This window comes from Mustela nigripes, chromosome 16 (genome assembly GCF_022355385.1).
Source record: "Mustela nigripes isolate SB6536 chromosome 16, MUSNIG.SB6536, whole genome shotgun sequence".
NCBI lineage: Eukaryota > Metazoa > Chordata > Mammalia > Carnivora > Mustelidae > Mustela > Mustela nigripes.
The window spans coordinates 36,288,270-36,315,570 of record NC_081572.1 but is presented as its reverse complement, the minus strand read 5'-3'; the positions used below and the strand labels follow the sequence as shown (position 1 = coordinate 36,315,570).

The following is a 27,301-nucleotide window of genomic DNA, read 5'->3' as shown; positions in this document are numbered from 1 at the left end:
CCCACAGAACAGAAAACATGTAAGAAGCAACCAATTGGAATGTATGGACCTTATTTATATCCCAATTAAATTGTAAAAGTTAAAAAAAATTATGATACCACTACACACTCATGAAACCCATAATAGCTAAAATGAAGAAATCAACAATATCAAAAGTTTGCAAGCACAGGGAACAATCAGAACTCTCGTTCATTGCTGGCAGCGGTGTAAAATACTATGACCACTTAGGAAACTCTGTGACACTTCCTTAAAAGTTAAATATGAGTAATCACTTATTCTATGACCAAGCAATTCTACTCTTAAGTATTTATCCAAGGACAAAAAACGTATATCCACAGAAAGCCTTATACAGGAAAGTTCACAACAGCTTTATTCATAATAGCATAAAAACAAAGAAAAACCCAGGTGTCCAATCAACAGAATGAAAACTTATCATATTCATACCACAGAATATTATTCAGTAACAAAAAGGAATCAACTACTATACACAACATGAATCTCAAAAGTATGCTGAAAGACACCAGAAATAAGAGTACATACAGTATAAATCCATTTATATGCAGTTCTAGAATATGCAAAACAGATCTATGGTGATAAAAATCAGAACAGTAATTATTTTCAGGGGTAGAGAAGAGAGCAGAGATATTTTTAAAAAGCTCTTATGACACGACTGGGGAATAATGAAAAAAGTGACTTGAATTAAATTTTTGAGAGATCTAGTAAAACATTTATAGAAAAAAATAAAATGTCTGGGGGATTTGCTTCAAAATAATCTGGAGAAGTGGGGGTTTAGATGAAACAAGATAGGCTATGAGTTCATAATTTTAAGAGCTAGTAACAAGTATATGGGACTTTATTACACTGTATTATATGTAGTAGTTGGATTACAATGGTAGCTCCCCATTAACTTTCAGAATCATCCTGGTGCAATCTTGTTCCATTTGATACGGGCTGGACCTGTGACTTGCTTAAGGCCTGGCAGCTTCCATTTTTGTGGTTTGGGGAGACCTGAATGACCATATCAGAAACCTAACCTCCTTGCCAGAGAGACTATGTGGAATAGCCTTAGGGAGAGGGAGGAGTGCTAAGGACAGTTAAAATATTCCCACTGGGGGTGCCTGGATGGCTCAGTTGGTTAAGTGGTCAACTCTTGGTTTAGGCTCAGGTCACCGTATCAGGGTTGTGAGATCAAGCCCCACACTGGGCTTTGCACTCTGAGCGTGGAGTCTGCGTCAGATGCTCTCTCCCTCTGCCCCCAGCTTGTAGGCTATCAAATAAATAACATCTTTTAAAAGAAAGAAAAAAGAAAAACTCCAGCTGTCTCCCAACCAATTCAAGCTGTTCTGAGGTACCAGAAGTATGAAAAAGGTTCAGTGGACTTCTAGCCTCTCCGCACATCATGTGGACGTGAAAGCCACCCTCGCTGTGCCCAATCGGAATTCTGACCCGCAGAACTATGGGAGACAATAAAATAGTTGGTATTTTAAGCCACAATGTTTTGAAGTAGCTATTAGGTAGCAACAGATAACTAAAACATATTCTATTTTAGTGTATACATAAAATTTTGGTTTTTTGAAATTTTCTACAAGTTGTTTTAAAAAGGTAACAGGAGAGACCTTCAGATTACATAGTCATTTAGCAATTGTTATACCTCTGGTTGATGACAAAAGAAAAAAAATGTCCATGATTTGTGAAATTATACTAATAAGCTAATAAGCAACACATTTTAATAAGCAACATATACACAGTATGTATGACTACATACTATGAATATGACCAGCACATGAGGTATGATGAGATCCAAAAGAGAAGTCTATGTCATATATTCTGTCTAAGTCTATATTCATAATAATCTGGTAAATAGCATAAGTACAAATAATATAAAACTCATAGTTAAAAAGCCTATGTTATCTCTAAAACTGTACTTTGGGAAATTAATTAGTCCTCACCAACTTTACTGTGAGGTAAATAAGAAAGACCTTCTACAAGGGCACCTGGGTGGCTCAGTGGGTTAAAGCCGCCTTTGGCTCAGGTCATGATCCCAGGGTCCTGGGATGGAGCCTCGTGTCGTGTCAGGCTCTCTGCTCAGCCGGGGGCCTGCTTCCTACTCTTTGCCTGCCTCTCTGCCAACTTGTGATCTCTGTCTGTCAAACAAATAAATAAAATCTTTAAAAAAAAAAAAAGAAAGAAAGAAAGAAAGACTTTCTACACCAAAAAAAAAAAAAAAAAAAAAAAAAGGGCATAAGGGAGTTTTTCTTAAAGTTTAATCAGTGTTGTTCAATTCCTGGACCCAATCTCAGCCTTACTAACCAGAATCTCTAAGAATAAGGACTAGGAATCTATAATTTTAAGAAGCTCCCAGATGATTCTTAGGCACTAAAGTTTAAAATCACTGGTATAAAGGGTGTGGCAGAAAGAGGTGCCTTGACTTGTTCAAGGTTCTAAGAATTATAAGATAAAAAAAGGCACAGAACTCAAGAATTCTTGATTAATGCACCACCCACCACAGCATGAGTAACTTCCAAAAATACAGCACTGTGAGATGACAAAAGTACAAAAAACCATTTAAAGTTTTCTGTGGCTTCATATGCAAAGAAAGAAAGAAAAAGAAAAATGAAGTTTCTAGTGGCTTCATGTGTAAAAAGCCAAAATTTGGTCATCATTCCTACAGAAGGAAGGATTCTTCTTTCCCTAAAAAAGAGAGTATTAGTAACCTCCAAAAACTCCCCAAAAGACAGAATTCTGAAAATGTGCTCATATGTGTGTTGAATATGTGAGAAAAAGATGATGTAATCAGAAGACTTAATTGGCCTTGGAGTGAAACTAAGTGCCTTCAGGATTATGCGGAAGACACGGTGCCCAGAACAGCTAGAGAGAGCACAGTTTTCCTATAGTGGCTAACCATCAACCTACCCAGCCTATACGGAATTAACCTAAGGAATTGTGAAAACAATTCAAAGGAAAATAATCTGTGTTCTGGTTCTAGGCATTTTTGTGTGAATTCGGGAAGAATCTTCAGTTTTCTGAAGATCTGATATATTGGTGAAATGAACTCAAAGTCATACATAATTTGACCACATTTCCCCAACCCTTCATTCATTTTGCAATTGACAAAAGAGAAAAAAAATATTAATATGAAAAGATATTTCACATCCTAACAGAGAAATGTCAATCAAAATGAAGAGATACCACTACATGCCTATTAGAATGGCCAAAATGCAGAACACTGATCTCAATGCTGTGAAGATGTGGAGCAACAAGAACTCTCATTTGTTGCCGGTGGGAATGCAAAGTGGTACAGCCACTTCGGAAGACAAGTGTGGCTGTTTCTTGCAGAACTAAACAACCTTACCATGTGATCAGCAATTGGACTCCTTAGTTTTTACCCAAAGGAGCTGAAAACTTATGTCCACAGAAAAACCTGCACATGGATGCTTGTAACAGCTTTACTCTTTAATTCCCAAAACTTGGGAGCCAATCAACATGTCTTTTAGTAGGTGGATGGATAAATATAAACTGTGATATGTCCAAATAATGGAATATTAATTAGTGCTAAAAAGAAATGATCAATCAAGTCATGAAAAGACATGGAGGGAGCTTTAATAAATATTACCAAGTGAAAGAAGCCAATGTGAAAAGACTACATACTGCATGATTCCAATTATATGACATTCTGGGAAAACCAAAAGTAGAAACTGTAAAAAGATCAGTGGTTGCCGGGGGCGGGGGGCGGCGGGATGGATGAACAGGCAAGGCACAGAGGATTTTTAGGGCCATGAAACTATTCTGTAGGATACTGTAAGGGTGGATACATGACATTATATATTTGTATAAACCTACAGAATATACAACACCAAGAGTAAATTCTGATGTAAATGGGGACTCTGGATAATAATGAGGTGTCAATGTAGGTTATTAGTTAAAACAAACGTACCACTCTCATGAGGGATGTTAATGGGAGAGACTATACAGGTGTTGGAGCAGGAGATATGTGGGAAATTTGACTTTCTACTCAATTCTGCTGCAAACCTATAATTGCTCTCTAAAACAAAGTCTAATATAAAAAGATCTTATTCCAAATCTTATAATTAGTGGAGAAACTACAAGACTGAAGGTGTTTAGAGAGAAGGAGAGGAAGGCTAGTCATTGGTTGCCAAGAACTCTAAGGAGCATTTTCTTTAATTATGGACCAGGATCTGACTCTCAGCATTATAGGCCCAGAAACTCATCTTAAACAGGACCCCACAAATAATCAGACTCAGAGATGCTAATTCACCCTTTCTAAACTTCTAACAAACTGAAGTAGATATATTACGGCACTGTGGTAGGCAGAATTTCAAAGATGCACCCCTTTACCCCCAAGATTCCTGTCCCCTGATTATTCAATCAAATAGTAACTAGATATTACTATGAGGGGAGGCTGCTGATGGGATTAAGGCACTAATTAGCTGATCTTAAAATAGGGATAGCTGCCTAGATTAATTTGGGTGGGTCCAATGAAATTACACAAGGCTTTAAAAGTAGAAAAGGGAGGTAAGAGAGGAGAATTTGTCTGGCTTAGTCAGAAGAACATGTGACTCTTGATCTCAGAGTCATGAGTTTAAGCCCCATGCTGGGTGTAGAGATTACTTATATAAAATTTCCTTTATTTTTTAAAAGATATTTTATTTATTTGACACAGAGAGAGAGAGCACAAGTAAGCAGAGTGGTACGCAGAGGGAAAGAAGCAGGCTCCCCACTGAGCAGACAGCCTGATGTAGGGCTTGATCCCAGGACCCTGGGATCATGACCCGAGCCACAAGCAGACACTTAACCAACTGAGCCACCCAGGCACTCCAATAAAATTTCCTTTAAAGAAGAAGGGGGGCACTTGGATAGCTCAGTCAGTTAAGTGTTTGCCTTTGGCTCAGGTTGTGGTCTCAGGGTCCTGGGATCAAGCCTCAGCAGGGAGCCTGATTCTCCCTCTCACTCTGCCCGCTGCTCTCCTGCTTGTGCTCCATCAAATCAATGAATAGTCTTTGAAAAAGTAAATAAGAGGAATGGAGGCAGGAGATTCAGCACAAAGGAAGTAAGAGAGATCAGAAAGACTCCAGGCATTTTTCTTCAATCACCCTCAAGAACTCCTGATCCCTGCTAGCTTTGAGGATGAAGAAAGGAGGTCTCTAGAGGTTGAGAGCAAGCCCTGGCCATCAGCCAATAAAGGAAGAGTGGCATCAGTCCTATAACCTCAAGGTAGGGAATTCTGTCAACAACCTGAATGAGAACAGAAGCAGACTAGAATCAAGACTCTCTCCCGGGACCTCTAGATAAATGCCCAGGCAGGCAACACCTTCATTTTTGACATTATAGGAACTGCAGCAAAGCAGGTGAGCCTAATGGTCTTCTGACCTACAGAATTGTGAGACGATAAATCTGTGTAATCTTACACCACTTAATTTTTGATAATTTGTTGTGGGAGCAAAGAAAACTAACACAAGTATAAGTCGATTAATTCACAATGTGAAATTATTACTGTTAAAATGCCCAGCCAGTATTTTTTCCTGAAAAAAACAAAAAACAAAAAACAAACTGAATGGAAGGCCAAATGTAAGAAAATGACTTGGTGCCTTGTTATTTTCTGTAACCGACAAAACTATCTCTAAGAAGATATATACACCTGCCAAGCAGACCAGATACTGATTTTGGCTTATTAAAGTGCCCATTCGGGATGTCTGGGTGGCTCAGTCAGTTAAGCATCTGCCTTTAGTTCAGGTCATGGTCTCAGGGTCCTAGGAGTCCCATAGTGGGATCCCTGCTCCATGGGGATCTTGCTTCTCCCTTTCCCTACCCGCCTCTCCCCTGCCCTCTGTTCCTGGTCTCTCTCACTCTCTCAAATAAATAAATAAAATCTTTAAATAAATAAATAAAGTGCCCATTCCTCTGACTAGAGCTTGGAAGGGATACTACCAACACCTGCCTCTCATTCCTTCTTTAGAGGCAGCAGTACAATCAATCAGGTTCCAGTCAAGTCTTATTCTGGCCTATAAGCCAGTCTGTCATATCATTCACTCAATGTCATTTTACAACTTCACCCTCAGAGGGTAACTAATTTCCCCAAGGCAGGATGTAAACTTCACCACTGCCCACATGAACCACATAATAATATCATTAGCCAAAACAGCAACAGCAACAACACATTTACTGTATGTTTATCAGTGAACCTAAAATGCAGTGTACCTCTTATTGTTATATCAGTAAATTTCAACAAGTCCTTTTTTTTTTAACCTTCAAATTTTTTTAAAGGGAACTCTACCCCCAACATGGGGACTGAACTCACAACCCCGAAGTCTAGAGTCACATACTCTACTGACTGAACCAGCCAGGTGCCCCTCAATAAGTACTTTCAAATTCCTTCCAAGTTTGAATTAAAAATCTGAGTATATAAAATTATTTTTGGACTTAATGACTTAGTAGGTCCATAAAACCCTAAAACACTTACTAGGAAAAGATTACCTAATTCAGAAGAGGAAGAAAGAAAAGGGAAAGAGATACTTGAAGATGAAGAAAAAGATATTCCCAGTACAATACTTGACAAATGAACAGAAATTCCTTGCAACTTCACCATTACCATGATCTCGTAAGTATGATCACTTTGATGTTTCTTGTACTCAAATCCTCGAGTGAAACACTGCAAAAGAAAGGAAAAGTAGGTTACCAAAAAGCTACTTTCTGAAACGCTTTCTTATAGGATGAAAGACGGTTTGGAGGTACTCTACTCTTAGGATGAGTTTTTAAGAATTCATTTAATCTTATCTGCAGCCACAAGCGGATGGTTAACATACCTGATCACAGCTCTTCAGTGGCCCTCACAGAGGAAAAAATAATCTGAAAAACTGACTTTTTCCTAGGACATCTCCTCTTTGGATCAGAGCATAAGCCCTGGGGTGCCTGGGTGGCTCAGTGGGTTAAAGCCTCTGCCTTCGGCTCAGGTCGTGATGCCAGGGTCCTGGGATAGAGCCCCACAGTGGGCTCTCTGCTCGATGGGGAGCCTGCTTCCTCCTCTTTCTCTGCCTGCTTCTCTGCCTACTTGTGATCTCTGTCTGTCAAATAAATAAAATCTTTAAAAACAAAAAAAAGAGCATAAGCCCTGGAATCAGACTAAGAGTAAATTTGAAACCTGGTTCCAAACTTAAAATATTTAGGCAAATCTAAAATGTGTATTTTTCCATATTTTATAAACTCTAAAATGAGGCTTCATCTTATAATAAAAAGGGTATTAAAATTTCCATCAGCCCCTTGTCATTTTTAAAACTGGGATGCTTCTTACAATCAATAGCATCTTGGATCCAATAAAATATGGTATTTGCTCTGTGACCTTGAGCAAACTCTCTTTGCCTGAGTTTTCTCTATAAAATGGGGATGCTAATCATACCTACTTCATAGGGTTATAATGATGAACTAAAGGTTAATTTACGCAAATTACTCAAAAGAGTGTTCGACAACAAAGTTAGCACTTGTCATTAGTATTATTACTATCATCATCCACAGAATGACTTGTTCCCTTGTCACCTGCCCAAAGATCACTCTTCAGTAACAGTGTCATTGGTGCTACCAAAAGGAATAATCCTCCAATTCTGTTTCCCAGAGTCCCAATACTTTATTTTTATTTTTTTTAAAGGTTTTTATTTATTTATTTGACAGAGAGTGAGAGAGCACAAGCAGGGAGAGTGGGAGAGGGAGAAGCAGGCTGCTCGCTGGGCAGGGAGCCTTATGTAGGGCTCAATCCCAGGATTCTGAGATCATGACCCAAACCAAAGGCAGACACCCAACCAACTGAGCCAACCAGCAGTCCCTTTAGTCTCAATACTTTAAATCTGACAAAAGCAATGTTGAGCATTAAGCTGATATAGAGATGTAGAATATTCAACAGTCTATGTCATCCAACTGCTCTGTTCCCCAACTTTTCACTGGTGAACTGTGTAATGGAAAAGTTACCTGTAAGCACAGGAAAAAAGGAGGCGGCCCACATTCAGCACACTTGATATAAGGCTCCATGAGGTAGGAGGAGCAGCCTCGGCAAGGTGGCTTATCAGAGGGATCATCTAGAACAGAAAGAAAAACATGTTATGATTACCAAAGGGTAAGAAGGTGAAAACCTGCAAATAACTACATAGGTGGTGAGCTCTGCAGGAGACTCAGCTTGTCTTGGAGACAAGATGAGCTCATTCTAAATAAGAAAAAACAAAAACTACATTTTTCTTTCAAGGCAGCTTTGTTCCTTCCTGTAGTAGGATCTACTACTATAAATGGCATTTAAGTAGATAGGACCCCTGCAGAGAAATTTACAAACATAAGCTTTCCCTCCTAGTTATTTTTCCAGGAGAGAAAATGTCACATACTTACACAACACACACATATATTTTTAGATAAAGCAAATGTGACAAATGTTAATGATTGTTGAATGTAGGTAGTGGCCAACTGTACCGTTCTTTCGACTTTTCTGTAAGTTTGCAAATTTTCATAATAAAAAGTTGGGGTGAAAAACTCTTTTAAGTATCTGTTTGCAATATCCTACTACATATCTGAGTTGAGACTTAAACCCAGGAAAGCTCCCTTTCTCTCATGGTAAGTAGAGAGTTTAGCTCACCTTCCTATAGTTTCAATGATTGTTACTGTATTGTCTCTAAAATATTAAGGCAAGAAGTAAAATCTAAATTGTCTAAAGTGATTAAAAAACAAAACAAAACAAAAAACAGATACTGTGTGCCTCTCTAGAGCCAAGGCAACCTAGAGAAGTTACTCAGGAGGAGTTAGGCTCCTGAACAGCAGGAGTCTAAGAAAACACAGGCTTTGAAGGTAGATTAAAGAATTTAATCTGCTTGGCCTGAGGCAGGATTTCTCACATTCTGTAATAGCACTTTCCTTCCTAAAGCCCAAGAAACACTCTTCAGGGCACCTTTCCCTCCTTCAAGTGATGATTATTGTTCTTTTCATTTGTTTCCTTTTTTAAAAATTTCTTTTCATTTGTTTCTAAATGAAGATCTGGAGGAAGACAACAGGGGAAAGAAACATAATCCTGGCAATAGCTTCAAAATAAGTATATAGAACAGCAACTACCCCGCTTCTCCCATTTTAAATTTTGACATGGAAGAACAAAGTTGTTTTAAATTAAATGCCCGATGACAATTTTTACCAAATTACCTTCTTCCTTACATCCTTTTAATGATATAAGCTGTTTTTCTTTCCTCAAGAAAAATATCCATCACTGACCAAAGCAAAGAGCTTTTAAACCCTTACATCAAGAAGTAATTATTTTGTAAAAGTAACCCAATTTATAGTTTTAAGAATTTTAGACAACAAAAGCATAAAGTCATCCTTATTAATGTTTTGAGTTCCAGCCTTTCTTCAATGGATATGTATGTACATATTTTAATAAAAGTGATACTATACACAATGTTTTGTAGGCTTTTTCACTTGATGATATACTGTCAATATCCTTCATGACCTTACATGTACATCTTCCTTGTTCCTTTTAATGTATGAATAATATTCCATTGTACCCATCAGCTAACCTAACAGTTGTTCCCTAAGAAGGCATTTTGGAAATCTAAGGAAATGCTTTTTTTGTTGCCACAAGGACTAGAGAGTACTACTGGCATTTAGCAGGTGAAGACCAGGGTTGCTAGATGCCCTACATGGATCAAGACATTCCTACACAATGGGGAGCCTGGGTGGCTCAGTGGGTTAAAGTCTCTGCTAAGCTTAGGCCTGGGTCATGATCCCAGAGTCCTGGGATCCAGCCCAGTGTGGGGCTCTCTGCTCAGTGGGGAGCCTGCTTCCCCCTCTTTCTCTGCCTGCCTCTCTGCCTACTTGTGATCTCTGTCAAATAAATAAATAAAATCTTAAAAAAAAAAAAAAGACATTCCTACATAACAAAGAAGTGACCCATGTCCTGTACAACTTTCAAATATCCTACCAGACATTCAAAGTTGGTGAGAAACCCGTTCATTATTACATAACCGAGAACCCAATTCTATGTTACCTATAAAACAAAATGTTTTTGACAGTTTTAATATATATTGAATTTTCCAGGAAGGCAACTGCATCTACTTCTACAGGAGATTATATCTTGTTTTGTTCAGAACTTTACCAAGAGTTATTCAAGCTTGTGGGATTTCTGAGTCACCAATACAACACACATGAATCACTGTGCTTTTGTAGTAAGATTCACAGTGATTCAACATATGGGTGCAAGCATCTGACTATTTAAGTCATTATGTCTTCTACTGAAATCGTGTCTAAACATATTGAGATACATATTACTTTATAATAAAGTACATTAGTTCATTATTCTCTTTTGTTTATCCTTTGTATTATAGTTAGGGCATTATTATTTGTTTCTTTGACATCATGGGTATAGATGTGTTATATTATCTAGGCATTTTGTTTCCAAAGAGTAAATGGGCTCTAAAAATATTATAAAAGGAAAACATGGGGTCTCGTATGGTTGAGAACAACTAATCAAATCTGTTTTCTACTGGTGGGCATTTATGTTGTTTCTGATTTTTCACTATTATGAAAAATGCTGTTGTGTTCCTTGGAATATGTATTTTTCTAGAACTAGAACTGTTGAACATACCTATTGATACACACAGCCAAACAGCCAAACTATCCTTCACAAAGATATTCTAGAGTAAGGAAAGGCTTTTTAAAAAATCATCATTCAAAATCTAAAGGCAATGAAAAATTAATAAATTTGATTACACAACACAAACAAAAAACTTCCTTGGCAAAAAAACACCATATGCAAGATAAAAGGGCAAATAAGCTATAAAAAAATATTTGAAAGCATATTACAGATAAAGGGCTAAAGTTCCCAATATACAATGATAAAAACTTAAAAACTGAGGGGAGAAAAAAAAGAACAAAAATCCTATTGCAAAAGAAATGAAGAGATAATTAGAAAAAAAGAGAAAGACAAAAAAATGGCCCTTAAACATATGAAAAGACACTCAACTTCACTCATAAGAGGCAGTTACACAGAGATATAACTTCTCACCCATCAGACTGGCAAAAACTCCAAGTCTTAATAATACTTTCTTAAGTAAGAATGTAGAGAAAGAGGCATTCTCATATACTGCTGATGGGAATGCATTAGAACATTACCTGGCATTAAAAAAGACTACCTACATATATCCAAGCCCTGGAGAGTAGTTGAACAAACTATGGAGTACCCCCACAATGTAGTACTACGCAACTATTAAAAAAAAAAAAAGGAATGAGTACAACCTTTACAAACTAAAACAGTATTTCCAGAAGATTCTATTAAGTGAAAAAAAAATTTTTTTCAAAAAAAGCGCACATAGGGACGCCTGGGTGGCTCAGTTGGTTGGACGACTGCCTTCGGCTCAGGTCATGATCCCGGAGTCCCCGGGTCGAGTCCCGCATCCGGCTCCCAGCTCCATGGGGAGTCTGCTTCTCTCTCTGACCTTCTCCTTGTTCATGCTCTCTCTCACTGTCTCTCTCTCAAGTAAATAAATAAAATCTTTAAAAAAAAAAAAAAGCGCACATAGCATGCGCTATGCGCTCACCTCATCCTGTACAAAATGGGGGGAAAACCCCCAAACATAGGTGTGTCCGATTATCTTTGCAAAAAGAAATATAGGACAGTTAAACTAGAGAACAATGAAGTTGGATACCTACAAGGGTTTGGGGGAGAGGGAATGGAATGGAGTGAAAGAGACATAGGAAGGAGTAACAATTCTCCAAATACATCTTTTTCTACAGTTTTGGCTTTTGGAAGTGTAGTTATGTTCCTTGAATTTAAAAAATTGAGTTAGTAAATATAGAAAGGAAAAACTGAAAGCAGTATGAACAGATGAAATTAATAGTATTTCAAAAGAATACTATAATCACACTAAAAAGGAAAAAAAAGTCTAAACAGCTTATGGACATTTAACAATATAACTTCAGTCTTCAATGATGCTAACAAATCCTGAACTTGTTGAAGGAGGTCTGTTTCATGTAGTGGTATGTGAAAAGCAACTCTGACACAATTCTGGATGTATTAGAAGACTGTGCTGATGTTGGGTATCAAGGTTCTCCCCAAGGAAAAGACATACAAATAAGGAATGGAGCAAAACAAGAAAAAAGCTTATGAAGATGAACTGGAGGTATCAATGGGAACTCACGATTTCTTACAAGTGTATGTATGGGTAAATATGTATGTATGTTGGTGTATATGTACATAGCATGTATCACAGATATTTCACAGCTCTGTAGGTCTAAGAGCCAAGATACAAAACATGCTAGTAGCAATGTAGATCTTGGTCTCTAATATCAGTCCTCATTAAAATGAACCAGGGCAGGGCGCCTGGATGCCTCAGTCGGGTAAGCGTCTGACTTTGGCTTGCTTGGTGATCCCGGGGTCCTAGGATTGAGCCCTGCATCAGACTCCCTAACTCAGCAGGGAGCCTGCTTCTCCCTCTCCCTCTGCCTGCAGCTCCCCCTATCCGCTATTTGTGTGCTCTCTCTCTGTGTCAAATAAATAAATAAAAATCTAAAAAAAAAAAGGAACCAAGGCTCCTCAGGGGAGTGGCTGATTCCAGGGCTGGGGCAAGGAAGATAAGAGATGTACCCAGAACATGCGGCCAAAAGGTAAGGAGATGCTCAAAAAAGTGATTGGTGTTATTAAGGACGTAGGAGCCAGAATAAAGGAGATTACAGAGGTCAAACTGGGACAATCTGAGAACCAAAATAAGTATGATAATGAATTATAAACCCTTGAAAAAATAGGAATTCGCATGTCCACACTTACAATAAATACATCAATGAAATAAGGGAGACTGGTCTCTTGATTATATAATCAAGAAATTATATAATATGTATTATATATATTACACGTAATACATATAGCTGTATAACATATATAATTCTGTAAGTGCTAAGCAGGAAATGTGGAGAGTGCTGGATTTGAAAAAAATCATCATTTTGCATGACATTAAAGACTGGATTAAGGGAAAATCATAATGGATATTAAATCCTGGGAGAAATTTTGATGAGGAATGTGGTACTTAATGGCCTGAAAGTGTATCCTTACACTTTTTTTTAAAAATTTATACCCAAGGGAAAAATACAAATTATACAGTGAAGAACTCAAAGAGACACCATAACTGGGTCTTCAAGATGATTATCACGAATGAGGTGTAGAACAAGACCAAACAAACCTCAATAAAACAACAACAAAAAAAGAAACTTCAATTTAAAAAAGGGGGAGAGAGGAAAAGCCTGTCTTCTTCAAAAGTGTGAATATCACTAAAGACAAAGGCTGTGGAAATGTTTCAGTTTAAAGGAGGCTAAAGAGGGCACCTGGGTGGCTCAGTTGGTTTAAAGCCGCTGCCTTCCACTCAAGTCGTCCTGCATCAGGCTCCCAGCTCTGCAGGGTGTCTGCTTCTCCCTCTGACCTTCTCCCCTCTCATGCTCTCTCTCTTAAATAAATAAATAAAATCTTTAAAGAAAAAAAAAGGAGACTTAAGGTTTTTTTTTTTTTTTTTAAAGATTTTATTTATTTATTCGACAGAGAAATCACAAGTAGGCAGAGAGGCAGGCAGAGAGAGAGGAGGAAACAGGCTTCCCGCTGAGCAGAGAGCCCGATTAGGGGGCTTGACCCCAGGACCCTGGGATCATGGCCTGAGCCGAAGACAGAGGCTTTAACCCACTGAGCCATTCAGGCGCCCCCGGACTTAAGGTCTTAAGGCTTAAGGTAAGACCTGACTCCTGACTGTGTCCTGTCTTAGAAGGAAAAAAACACCATAAAGAACATTGCTGAGTCAACTTACAAAACTGAATGAACTAGATGGCAGATCGGATAAATCTATTTCATGTTGATGTTAAATTTACTAGTTGGTAACCCTACTGAAGTTAAGAAATAGAATATCCCTATTCTCAGGAATTAAACACTATAATGCTTAGGGGTAAAGGACCATGATATATGTCCCTTACCATTAAAAAAGATTCTGGAGAAAAAAAAGGGGGGTATCCATATCTACTTACACATAAAAGAACATATAAATACATATTATATACAGTCTATATATTTACAGAGAAACAAAACACAAAAACGGAGTAAGAAGTTAATAAAGGGCCTATGGGGATTTTTTGTATGATTCTTATTCTTCCAACTTTCTTGTAATTTGAAATTATTTCCAAATAAAAAGTTAATTTTTTTTTTTGTATTTTAAAAAAGGGAATGAGAGTGGTTTCAGTTTACATTTTTAGCATCAGGAAAATTCATTTCGGTTTTCTCCATGTGTAAAATGAGAGATTTGAACTAGAGGTTTTGAAGACTTCATTCTGTCCTAACTTTATATAGATATGTGTGATGAGAGAGTAACTATGAGGTTCTTTAAGAAATTGGTGAAAAGGAAATACCCTAAAAAGTGGCTTTCTGTTTCTTCTCATTGGAATACTACTAACATCTAACAATAGAATTTCTATTTCTGCCAAATCTCTTATCATCAGAAACAAAAAAAAGGCAGTGTATTTTTTCTCCATAGCTATGGCTGCCTGAATTTATTTCACATACACAGCATAATTTTCTGCATTACTATTATAATACTGTGGTTCACTCTTAGAGCACAAATTCCCCCTAAAAGGGAAAGAGTAGAGAAGCATGTCTTTTGTTCTACCACTTACTTAATTTTTTATCAAGACATCTAAAATGTGTTATTGGTTCTAAAGAGAAATCCAACTGCTTTCTTAAATTAAACTGTAGGTTAATCATATTATGCCTGAGCATAGTTTTCTTACAAGACCTAGGATTATATGTTTGTGTCATGTGCTTAGTGGGCAATCAATTAAGTATTGGTTAATTTTATTTTGATTTGATATTCTTATTCCTTTAGGATTAGATTCACAGGGCTTTAACTTCAAAGTGCTTATTTTTCTTCTTTGATTAACTTCCACTTGAGTTTGCTGTTAATATTCACCTGGGACTTGTTCCCACTATACTTACTGCTAAAGGAACCCAAACGGTCCATTCCCTAAAATTTGCAAACAGTCTTGCTTTGATCTTCCTCAATGCAGCGCTTCTTCAAGATGTCAAAACTGGCCAACACATACACCAAAGTTTGATGACCCCTGTGAACAAACCAAAGTGGTATATAGATCAGAAAATAAATCAAAGGGACAAGATGCAGAGAAGACAATGCAACATATTCAGAGCTACCACATCCTAGCTTTGTAATGCTAAGCAAATTATTTTATCTTTTTAAAAATTTTGTCTTATGGGTTTTTTTTTTAAGATGTACTTATTTTAAAGAGAGAGAGAGAGAAAGTGTATGGGAGAGCAGCAGGAGGGGCAGAGGGAGAGAGAAAATCTCAAGTAGACTCCCCACTGATCACAGAGTCCGACACAGGGCTGGATCCCAGGATCCCAAGATCATGACCTGAGCCCAAATCAAGAGTCAGACACTTCTGCCGTCGACTCAGGTCATGATCCCAGAGTCCCAGGATCAAGCCCTGCATTGGGCTCCCTGCTTGGCAGAAAGCCTGCTTATCCCTCTCCCACCCTCCCTGTTGTGTTCCCTCTTTCGCTGTGTCTCTCTCTGTCAAAAATAAATAAATAATTAAAATCTTAAAAAAAAAAAAAGAGTCAGACACTTAAATCAACTAACCCCCCAGGTGCCCCTGTTTTAAGTAATCTCTACACCCAATGTGGAGTTCGAACCCATGACTCTGAGATCAAGAGTTACATGCTCTTCCGACTGAGCCAGCTAGGCTCCCCAATTATTATTGTCTTTATAAACCTTGTTTCTCCCTCTGTAAAGTGGGGATGAAAAATAGTATCTAAGTCCTTATTAAGATTAAATACCAAAATCCATATAAATAAGACACAGTGGTACCTGGCTCTCTATAAAGGCTACATACCTCTAACAAGCAACAATTGTTTTTCTCTATGCATTATCACTTCTCTCCTTAACCCTCTTTCCCTTGAGAAACTGACTCACCCACATTTCATATGGTTCTGGTAGGTACTGTATACCTCACCCTTATAGCTAAAGTAGCCAGATCTCCTGTGAAAATCTTAATCATGGAGTGCCTAGGTGGCTCAGTCATTAAGCATATGCTTCCACTCAGGTCATGATCCCAGGGTCCTGGGACTGAGCCTTGTATCAGGCTCTCTGCTCAACGGGAAACCTGCTTTTCCCTCTCCCACTCCCCCTGCTTATGTTCTCTCTCCTGCTGTGTCTCTGTCAAATAAATAAATATTTTTTAAAAAGAAAATCTTTTTTTTTTAAAGACTTTATTTGACAGAGATCGCAAAGAGGCAGGCAGAGGGGGCGGAGTGGGTGGGTGGGTGGGGGAAGCAGGCTCCCCTGTAAGCAGAGAGCCTGAAGCGGGGCTGGATCCCAGGACCCTGGATCTTGACCCAAGTCTAAGGCAGAGGCTTTAACCCACTGAGCCACCGAGATGCCCCAATAAAAGAAAAATCTTAATCTTGTGTAAGACATACAAGGACAGAAGTCAATTGGAACCCAGTCATTCATTAATCAAAGAATTTGGTCCATGAGCTCTGGCTATTGAGATCCTCATCCCCAAGGATGGCCCAACTGTTTGGATTTTTTTCCCATTTCTTTATCTTTCTAATAATACTTTAATACGAATGACCTTCTATTACTAGAAACCAAGGAACCCTATGACGACAAACGTTTGGTCACTTACTCTTTGAACAAATACTTAATGTTTAAACAACAGTATAAAGTATTTTCTTGAAGGCAGAAATGAAGTCATACTTCACTCTAAGTCAAGAAAACATTTCTCCTTCTATGGTCCCACAGCTTCTTGGCTATCTCTTTTCTGGCATCCCATTCTACTTTGTGAGGATTACTTCTGAATGCATATTTTTTCCCATATCTAGACTAAATGAAAGCAGGGACTACTATCCAATACACATCTGTATGCTTCAAAGTGCCAAACACAGAGAAAGAACTCAATAAAGAAAACGTAATGGACAAATGTTAATTTCACAAAAGGTGAATTCATCTTTAGTTCTCCTGGAGTGACTTCTTCCACCAGGTACTCTGAGCTTGGGGTATAATTCATCCTTAAGGCTATATGACATTCAGATAACATGGCTATCAATGAACTTGTCTTTTCTTAAGTGGGCTGGGATAGGAATGGTTCTCCCCCTGCTCTAGTCCCAGGAAAAGTTAGTCTCTGAAGAAAAATGGGTTTAGCAAAAGGTATTATGCGCTCTGTAATTTTAAAAAAAGCCAAAATTTGCTGAACTTTCCTCATTTACTCTGGTACCGCTTACTGTATGTGGAATATCTCCAATTCTTCACAACCTTCAGGCCTGCTGCTTTTTTAAAGAAGAAGTGAAGTTCTGAAAGACTGCTACTTGCCCATGTCTTAAAAGTAGTGAGCAGCAGCGACACTTCACCAAAGGTTAAGGGGCGCCTGGGTTAAGTTGGTTAAGCAACTGCCTTCAGCTCAGGTCATGAGCCCAGCGCCCTGGGATCGACTCCCACGTCGGGCTCTCAGCTCCATGAGGAGTCTGCTTCTCCCTCTGACCTTCTCCCCTCTCATGCTATCTCTCGTACTCTCTCTCAAATAAATAAAGAAATCATTTTTTAAAAAGAGATGGTTAAGTAAAAAACGCATAAACATTCCATATCATAAACACAATATTCCAATAAGCAGATTCTTCTTCCTCTCCTTTCTTCTCACGAGAGACATTTCTGACACTGACGTTCATGAAAGGATGGGTGGTAGCTCCAAATTAATCTGCCAAATTCAGAGCCACTGGGACGAGGAAGACAGGCATTCGCTGTGATGCAGGGGACAGGTGTAGGGTTTGGAGATTTGCAGACAAAGCGGAGCTCCTCACCTCGTTCCTTAAGCTGTATGATCTTGGGCAAGTCATTTTACCTGAGTCTCAGTTCGGCCTCAGCTCCAAAATGGAGGTGAACTACCTAGTGTGTAAGGCCGACTTGAAAACTCGAAAAGTAACGTCGGTCAGGAGCAAAGACACCAGGGCGTCTGTTCCCAGCGTAATTAGGCGCGCCACCGCAGAGACAAGAATCCCGGGACTGGGGCCGCGCGGGGCCGCGCAGGGCCGCCCAGGGGGCGGGGCGCGCTAGGCACGCCGCGGGGCGGGACGGACGGGTCAGGCCGAGCCCGCGCCGCCCTCCCCCAAACGCGGCTTGGCCCAGCTCCGCCAGCTCGCCCGCCCGCGCGCCGCGTTTTCCCCCGAGCCCGGGGTCCGCAGCCCGCCCCTGTCGCCACCGCCCCTCGCCGTCCACATCACCCCCTCGGCCGCTAGAGGGGCTCGCGCCCCGTCCCCACCCGCCCCACAGCACCTCGTGCCTCACCTCGCCGCGTCCCCCGCCTCCGCGCCGAGGAGCCGCCAGCCGCGCGCGCGCCCGGGGGTACGTGCTCGCTCTCGAGCGGCCCAGGCGCGAGCGCGCCGCCGCCCCTCCCCGGCCCTCGCGGCCCCGCACTGCCGCCCCCTCGGCCCTCGGCTCTCGGCCTTCGGCCCGCGCCCCGGCCTTGCCGCGCGCCCGCCGCTGTTCTCTGGCTGAGGCCCGGGGGGTAGGGCGGATGGAGCAGCCTGCCTGACTTGAGTCCGGGCAGCAGTCCCTTTGGCGTGAGGCGCGTTGCCGGTCGCCAGAGGCTTGCCAGTGCGTGGCGCCGCCGTTCGATCCGCTCCAGAGCGCGGTGAGGTGGAGCGGGCCGGTACCGTCCTGCTTTTGTGTTTCTAACATTCCCACTCCCCCCTGCCCGCCCCTGTGGCCGCGAAGGCAGCGGAGGCCGAGCGGGTCTTGTAGTGGGGCTCGTGGATTAACCAGACTGACTGAACGGTGTGAGGGTAAACAGGGTACGTTTTATTCAGACGCTTCTGGAACGTGGAAATTCTCTTCTTTGGGAAGAACCATCCCCTCTTTGGGCTTCAGGGGCCCAGACTGAGGCGCAATGATGAGAGGATGTGGTGGTCCACTCTGATGTCAATCTTGAGGGCTAGGTATGTCCCAGCATCTCTTATTACTACTACTAATTACTGTAATAGCTACCATTTGTCGAGTATTTATTGCATGCCAGGCATTGTTACAAAGGAGGTGACATCCATGGTGTCATTGAATCTTCAAAAACAACCTATGAGGTAGGCACTATTATTGTCCCCATTTTCCAGGTGAAGACATTTCGGCTGGCTTATGAGTGACTTGGGAACACACGGCTGGGAAGTGTGGGGAAGGGCACTGAAGCCGTGGTTATCGTCCCCATGAGGCTCCTACATCTATTTAGAAGTCTGTCTTTCATAAATTTTGCCCAACTTCTCTTTAAATTCATTTGCATTTTCTGCTGGTGTGGCCTCTTGATTGATCTGTTAATATATGAAGGCTACAAATTCGTTCTGAAAAATAATCAGAAAATTCACACAAGCGAAAATTCACCCCAGCTCCCACTGTATTGATTAAACAGTTAACGTTTTGGTATACTCTTCCAGACATTTTACTATGCATCATGTCAGTAGCTCTATTATAGCGTAGTTTTACATTTGCTGTATCCCGAAAGTCTATTTCGTCATTTAGTCAACAAATATTTAAAGAGCAGACCCTGTTCTAGGTGCTGAGGACTCAGCAGCAAACAAAACAGTCTCTGCCTCATACCATAGTGGGGGGGATTGACATGAAGCAATACACATACTACTAAATAAGAGGTAATTCCCCGGTAATGTGTTAAGTTTTATGGGAAAAAAGATAAATCAGAATAAAGGAATAAGAGTGATGTGGGCCTGGTCTTTTAGATGAGGTAGACAAGGGAAGCCTCCTAATTGAAAGAGTTCATAACCAGAAACCTAATCGTTAAGGGAGGCAGCACGTGGATTTCCAGAGGGAAACTAGGAGAAGAGAAAGAGGAATTGCAGTGGCCCTGAGATAGGGACTTGCTTGGCCTGTTGGGGAAGAAGTAAGGAGACAAGTGTGACTTCAGCACAGCAACATAGTGAAATAAGTTGCGAAACAGGCAGAAACCAGATCATGCATCATCTTGTAAGCCACGGTTGGACTTTGGATTTGGGGGGAGATATGGTAGAGTACCTCACAAGGGTTGAGAGCAAAGGAATAACCAGATTTCTTTTTTTTTTTTTTTTTTTTTTGACTGAAGGAGATTTGGTTTTAGGGTTTACCAGTTTGGAAAACATTTTGCCAATGAGTGTGGATTTGAATGTTAAATGTTTTAGAGTAGGTTCCTTGCAGAGATGGCTCATGAAAGATTCCTTAGTGTGTGGTGAGAGAGGTAATCAGATTTATTTTAAAAGGATCACTCTGGCAGCTGTGTGGAGAATAAGATGATAGAAACATTAAAGTTACTTTTTAAAGAAATACTTGTCCTTTTATACAGCCATTGTTCAACAGTCAATCAACACTGATCTTTCACCTACACCTTTACACATCTGCAACCACTCACCTTCTTCACAAAGAGGAGATAGGGTCAGACTCTTGAGGACTTATCTTCATGTCTTTCTCACCTAAACTGAAGTTTTTTGAGACAGCCTAGGGCATATATCTAGATCTGGATGTCATGATTGTCAACAAATTGAATATGAGTCATCAATGTTGTACTATTCTGGAAAAAACAATCCCACATTAACACTGGGATCTATTTGTTAAAAACATAGCATTTAAACACTTGAAAATTACCCTTCTGCTTCAATTGATCTTGGGCCCTCATTAGAATTCTAAGCCCCAATTTAGTCATTGTGCTTAAGAAAGGTGGAGAAATTAAAATGCATAGTGAGAAGAAGGATAACACTGTTTAGGGCAGTTTATAAACTTTATAAACTTATAAACTTTATAAACTTTATCTCATCTGCTAAAGGCTTGTGCCTTTAGCAATGTAGTGGATAGTGGCATCAATTTTAAGACTAGCTACAGGACGAACAGATTTGGAGAAATTAAATGTTCTGTTTTGGACTTGTGTTTTGCAATCTGAGTGGAAATGATAGATGTAAGTGCAATCTGAGTGGAAATGATAGATGTAAGAGCTCAGAGGAAAGGCCAGGACGAAAGTTGTATAATTGTATTAAAATTGTTTCTTTGGATGTGTGTCTTTAGACAGAGCATGAGGGCAGGCACTATGTCCTTTCTTCTTTGTAACTTCTGTGCCCATAAGTTCATCCTGGACAAATATTTGTGAAATGAGCAAGTAAAGGCAAAGGTATGGAGAAAGTCACTTAGGCAAAATGTATAAAGTAAAAAGTGAAGAGATCCCTGCTTTCACTGGAGGTCAAGTACCTGAACATGATTTATAAATAGAGTAACCAGAAGTCTCAATTTGCTCAGTAAAATCCTGGTTTATTCTTGTTGTCCCTTACAATTAGTAATATTGTCTCGTTTCACTCTCAGAAATGTCTCAGTTTGGGGGTGCCTGTGTGGCTCAGTTGGTTAAGCGTCCGACTCGATTTCGGCTCAGGTCATGATCTCGGGGTCGTGAGATCAAGCCCTGCGTTGGGCTCAATGCTGGGCTTGGAGCCTGCTTAAGATTCCTCTCTCCCTCTCCCCCTGCCCCAACCTCCACCTCTCTCTGCCTCTAAAAAGAAAAGAAAAGAAAGGGAAGGGAAGAGAAGAGAGGGGAAGGGAGGGAAGCGGAGAGAAGGGAAAAGGAATGGAAAAAAGGGAGGGAAGGAAAGGAAAGGAAAAAGGAAAAGAATGAAATGTCTCAGGCCAAGGTACCTCCACTTTAAATTAACAGAGACATCACTTCCTCAGGAACATCTTTCGTGACTGCACCCTCTCCCCAAACTCTGGGTTAAGTAACTCTCCGATATGCTTCCAGAGCACTTTGTACTTAACTTGTCATAGCAGAGATGACCAAGTGCCTTCTTTCTCCTCTTTCTAAACATCTATAAAGGAATCTAAAAAACATCTTTTTAATACATAGATAGATAGATACAGGGATATATATAGGTTTGTTGTTTGTTTGAGAAGGAGAGAAAAGGGGGTGGGCATAGGGAGAGGGAGAGAATATTTAAAAATTTTTTTTTTTTTTATTTATTCACTTGAGAGCAAGAGACCATGAGCAGAGGGAAAGGGAGAAGCAGACTCCCCACAGAGCAGGGAGCCCTACATGGGACTCCATCCTAGGACCCTGAGATCATAACCTGAGCTGAAGAAAGATGATTACCTGACTGAGTCACCAAGGCATCCTTGGAGAGAGAGTCTTAAACAGGCTCTATGCCCATCACAGAGCCTGATATGGGGCTTGATCTCACAACCCTGAAATCATGACCTGAGCAGAAATCAAGACTGGGACACCTTAACCAACTGAGCCCCCAGGAACCCCTGAAAAAAACATCTTAAGAGAGAAATTTGCCTTAATAATGTCCCAGATCAGTTTATGTTGAACTAATATTTTGAAGATTGACCTTCAGGACAAATTGATATCACATTCTCCAAGCCCTCCTATTCTTTCTTTCTTTCTTTCTTTTTAGAGAGAGATAGAGCACATGCAAGGGGGTAAGGGCAGAGGGAGGGGAAGAGGAAAGAATCTTAAGCACACTCCCTGCAGAGCGCCAAGCACCATGCAGGACTTGATCCCACGACCCTGAGACCATGACTTGAGTGGAAATCAAGAGTCAAATGCCTAACTGACTGAGCCAGCCAGTGCCCCAGGCCCTTCCATTCTTAATGGAGGAGGTTGGCCTTTGAACTTGAAACCCAGTAGGGAAAATTGTATCCTACTGCCAGGGTCTGTAAGGTAGCTGCCATTGACTGAGTCCAGAATATCCCAACAGCCCCTCTTCAACTGTTAAGCTGCTGTGTTTAGAATCAGAAATGTAGTTTCTAAGCTTCCCTTCCTATGGAAATGATTCTCTATCATTTCTGCTTACTCACTTGTCCTGAATGCTGAAAGAGTTTATAAACTTTATCTCATCTGATATTTATTTTTCCTCTAACCGAGGTGGTTCTTTGTTGTTTGGTATACAAATAGATATAAACAGAGAGTAAAAGTCTATGCTTTCTTCTGGATTTCAACTTCTTCTCCTTTAAGCTCTGAGGTATAACTAGTGCATGTAAGTGAGCCAGAAATTTGGGTCCTAGAGCACAGTCCTTTGCCAATTACAAGGGCTCTTCAAGGCAAGGTATCTTCCTATGATGCGCTCAGAAGAGAGGGTTTCACCCCACAGAAGGCGAGAGCCTCAAGGATTACAGCTCTTAGCTCACAGCTCTGTGAGTTCACACACATGAAGTCACTTTCCCAGAAGCACAGGGTTCCCCTGTGGCCCAGTTCGGAACTGGTTCCAGCCTCCCCAGGTTCTGCTGCTGCCTCATACATTCGAGACCAATTCCTTCCTCCTTCCTGCACTGCCCCCCCCACCCCATACTCCACTCTTCTTTATCTTTCTTTGTGACCACCCTCGTCCAAGGAGTTAAGGAATCAATCCTTTTCTTTGCAGAAGGTTCCTAGACTGCTTATTTAACCTGATCCCCCTCAACTAGGACCATTCTGCAGAGGAAAGGTGGAAGCACTCCTGCTAATCTATTTACAGAAATGTAAGGTCTATATAGCCATTTCTCCACATGGTGGCATGTCTGGCTTGCTTCTGCGTTAAGGAAAAGGGCCCTAAAGATCTCAGAGGTGAATGAGAGGGGGAAAAATTTCCTAAAGGGTCCTGCAGATCCTACATTACAAAAAAGGAAAAATAAGTCTCAGAAAGGTAAAACCACTTGCCCCAATTCAGCTAATTATGGGGTAGCACAGCCAGAATGAAATGAAAACCAGATCTGACCAAATGTAACTAATAAAATGCCTCTGACTCTTTCAAACTGAAGAGTTAACAGATGTCAGGATTTTCATAATGCCATAGCCATTTAGCAGAGTGTCCATGAATTCAGGCTTTTGCTACCCATCTCTTCTCCCTCTTCCTTATGACTTCTTTTTGATCTATACAAAGTGTAGAATATCTGCCCGAGTCATTAGGCAGGCTTTGGATAGAATCCAAAACATTAGGTGAACTAGGAATGTATTGTTGCTGTGTGGCTTCTGTTTATCCAAAAAATTTAACTACAAAATCTAACTACTACCCTTTACCACCCTCAAGTACTTAGGTGAATTATTATTTTTCTGTGCCTTTTTTTTTTTTTAAGATTTTTTATTTATTTATTTGACAGAAAGAGATCACAAGTAGACAGGCAGGCAGAGAGAGAGAGAGAAGCAGGCTCCCTGCTGAGCAGAGATCCCGATGCGGGACTCAATCTCAGGACCCTGAGATCATGACCTGAGCCGAAGGCAGCAGCTTAACCCACTGAGCCACCCAGGTGCCCCTTTCTGTGCCTTTTTTCTCCTCATGTGTAAAATGAAAATTATAATAACTAACTCAAAAGAGTTTTGTGAGGATATGACTATATACATATATGAAATATTTAATTCGTGGTGGGGGTCAAATAAATTATAATTGTACTTCTAATTCTAGAAGTGCTCCATAGGATGACCCTGGGGCTTGTTTAGAAGTTGTAGGGGGCAGTGCTCCACATTAGAATTTTTTTCATTATTTGAATCATATCTACTTACTAGAAACCTGTTTCCAGAAGACTGAGCAATTAAATAGAATTTCTTTTGCTGCTTGCTTCTTTAGTACCTTGGTATACATCAGTAAGGAAGTGTACTTTATCTCACAGGTCACAGAAAAAAATGCATAGTTGCAATCAAGGATGGATAATCCAGCTTTACCTCCAGTGCAGAGCAAACTCAGGAGCCCGTGTCCCATTTACTTAATGTAAATAGTGAACAGACGTAGGCATTGTGAGCAATTAACTATAAGACTGTTCCTTACCATACAGAATGAGTACTTTACTATTATAATCAAATAAAATTTACGAGGTTAATCCGATGCATATTTAATGATATATGTAATTGTTACTCTGCTGCATGATAATTAGGACTTAAATGTTAAGCTGTATCCCTAAATGACTGTAATTGGTTATGTTTACACAACAAAACACATTTTTTAGTGTTTGTCCACTCACTTTATTAATTTTCTAGAATCTACCATCATGCCAAGGACAACAGTTTTCTCTGAGTCTTTACTGTTTATTTATTTTATTTTTTTTAAGACTTTATTTATTTGGCAGAGAGAGAAAGAGACAGCGGGAGAGGGAACACAAGCAGGGTAAGTGGGAGAGGGAGAAGCAGGCTTCCCACTGAGCAGGGAGCCCAATGCCTGGCTTGATCCCAGGACTCCAGGATCATGACCCTAGCTGAAGGCAGACACTTAACAACTAAGCCACCCAGGCATCCCAAGTCTTTAGTGGTTTTTTGTTGTTGTTGTTGTTTTAAATTTTACTTATTTATTTGACAGACAGAGATTACAAGTAGGCAGAGAGGCAGTCAGAGAGAGGAGGAAGCAGGCTCCCTGCTGAGCAGAGAGCCCGATGCGGGGCTCGATTCCAGGACCGTGGGATCATGACCTGAGCTGAAGGCAGAGGCTTTAACCCCCCGAGCCACCCAGGCGCCCCCAAGTCTTTAGTGTTTAATCATGCATTTACACACACACAAACACACTTTCAAAATGACACAACAGAGCTCTCATCCCAATTTGGTACTAAAAGTAGCTATTGCTCAAGGCTTTTTATATATGTTTTCTCATTTTAGTCCTTAAAAACCCATTAAGGGAGGTGTTGTTACTCCCATTTTACTGATGCTCACTAGAGTGTAAACAGGCAGCATAGTAGAGATTCAGACTTCTGTCTCCAACTTGTAGCCACTACTTTATAGAACCTCAGAAGGTGATGAATCCCAACCAAGATATGTAAAGATTTTCCAGGAAATGGACTGGCCCCCGATAAATACTGAGTATGTATAGTATATCCAAAAAGAAAATGAGTCATTCAAGAAGTAATGGAAGGTTTGAAGCCAATGGAAACTGACTTTCTGAGTGCCCATTCAAAGAAAAGAGTCTTAGCCAATGAATTTCATGCATAATCACCCTGTTATAGGCTCTGATATTATAGAGACACATATCTGCCTAATGCCATCAAACATCTGAATTTTAGAATTAACCCTGCTAATTCTGATTCCTTAAGAAAGAATCAGTATAGGAGTTAAACTAGTATGCCTCAAGCTTTTTACCATTACTGTCAGCTCTAAGGAGCCTTTTAGACAGTCTTTTTCCGAATTGCTTCCCCCCCGGGAAGTTTTAATACTACAGATATGCCAGATAGCTATCTGTTTATATACTATATGTCTACCTGTAATTTATATATAAAGAGAGTAAGATTTTTTTTTGCCCCTTTATAATTAGGTTTGTTTTATTTCTTCCATGGAGTGTGCAAACAATTATGCATGAATAATGTATCTTCCCATACAGGCTTACCTTCAGGTTCAGGATAGGCTAGTTACACATAAAATAGTATTTTTGTACTTATGACAATTGTATTACTAGTTGTAATTAATAAATTGTTAAATTTGTATATAAGCTTGGTTAGTATGAATCTGCTCCTAAATAATGGGACCATTCTCTCTGTGTGGAAAATTTGGGTTTCTAAGCCTGTAAAACAGCCTGAAAGTCCTTCTGACAGATAGCCTACTAGTCTTCTACAAGTCAAACTATAGAACATATCTTTTTTTTTAAAGATTTTATTTATTTATTTGACAGGCAAAGATCACAAGTAGGCAGAGAAGCAGACAATAGAGAAGAGGAAGCAGGCTCCCTGCTGAGCAGAGAGCCCAAGGTGGGGCTTGATCCCAGGACCCTGAGATCATGACCTGAGTCGAAGGCAGAGGCTTTAACCCACTGAGCCACCCAGGAGTCCCCAGAACATATCTTTTTATTTGAAACTTCTAGAACATTCTTTTTAAAGATCTTATTTATTTATTTGTCATAGAGAGAGAGAGCACAAGCACAGGGAGCAGCAGGCAGAGGGAAGAACAGGCTCCCCACAGAGCAAAGAGCCCCATGTGGGACTCAATCCCAGGATCCCTAAACTGAAGGCACATGCTTAACCGACTGAGCCACTGAGGTGTCCCACTTCTAGGACATTCGTATATGTTCATTCCTTTACCTTATAAATATTATTTGGCCCTACTCTAGGACAAGGACTATGCCAGGTACTAGAGATTCAAGAACTAATAAAATAGTCTCTGCTCTCAAAGAGATGCTCACTGTCCAGGGGCACCTGGGTGGCTCACTTGGTTAAGCATCTGACTTCGGCTCAGGTCCTGGGATCAAGCCCAACATGGAGCCCAGAGCAGGCTCCGCACTCAGCAGGGAGTCTGCTGGTCCCTCTGCTCCTCCCCCTGCTCATGTGCTCACATTCTTTCT

The 27,301-nt window shown here is 40.3% G+C and overlaps 2 protein-coding genes across 6 annotated transcripts in view; one reads left to right on the top strand and one right to left on the bottom strand.

The window, feature by feature from the left end:
* TADA2A (transcriptional adaptor 2A) overlaps positions 1-18,431 on the bottom strand; it is a 50,241-nt gene extending 31,810 nt beyond the window's left edge. Inside the window, exons 1-4 of one of the 3 annotated variants that reach the window (XM_059378777.1) lie at positions 18,354-18,431; positions 14,993-15,117; positions 7,975-8,081; positions 6,608-6,667 (exon numbers count right to left, since the gene is read on the bottom strand). In XM_059378777.1, coding sequence (XP_059234760.1) covers positions 6,608-6,667; positions 7,975-8,081; positions 14,993-15,017 — 192 coding nt within the window. In that variant the 5' untranslated portion in view covers positions 15,018-15,117; positions 18,354-18,431. Of the gene's footprint in view, positions 1-6,607; positions 6,668-7,974; positions 8,082-14,992; positions 15,118-17,869; positions 18,081-18,353 lie in introns of those variants that run through there. The other 2 variants (XM_059378778.1, XM_059378776.1) reach the window with 2 other exon arrangements.
* Positions 18,432-18,472: 41 nt separating this feature from the next.
* The window catches only part of ACACA (acetyl-CoA carboxylase alpha), a 284,911-nt gene continuing 276,082 nt past the window's right edge, over positions 18,473-27,301 (top strand). For all 3 annotated transcript variants that reach the window (XM_059379646.1, XM_059379645.1, XM_059379644.1), the window contains exon 1: positions 18,473-19,003. Coding sequence is in view for 2 of the 3 variants with exons in the window: in XM_059379645.1 (XP_059235628.1) it covers positions 18,966-19,003 (38 nt within the window). In the remaining variant the exon portion in view is untranslated. The remainder of the gene's footprint in view (positions 19,004-27,301) is intronic.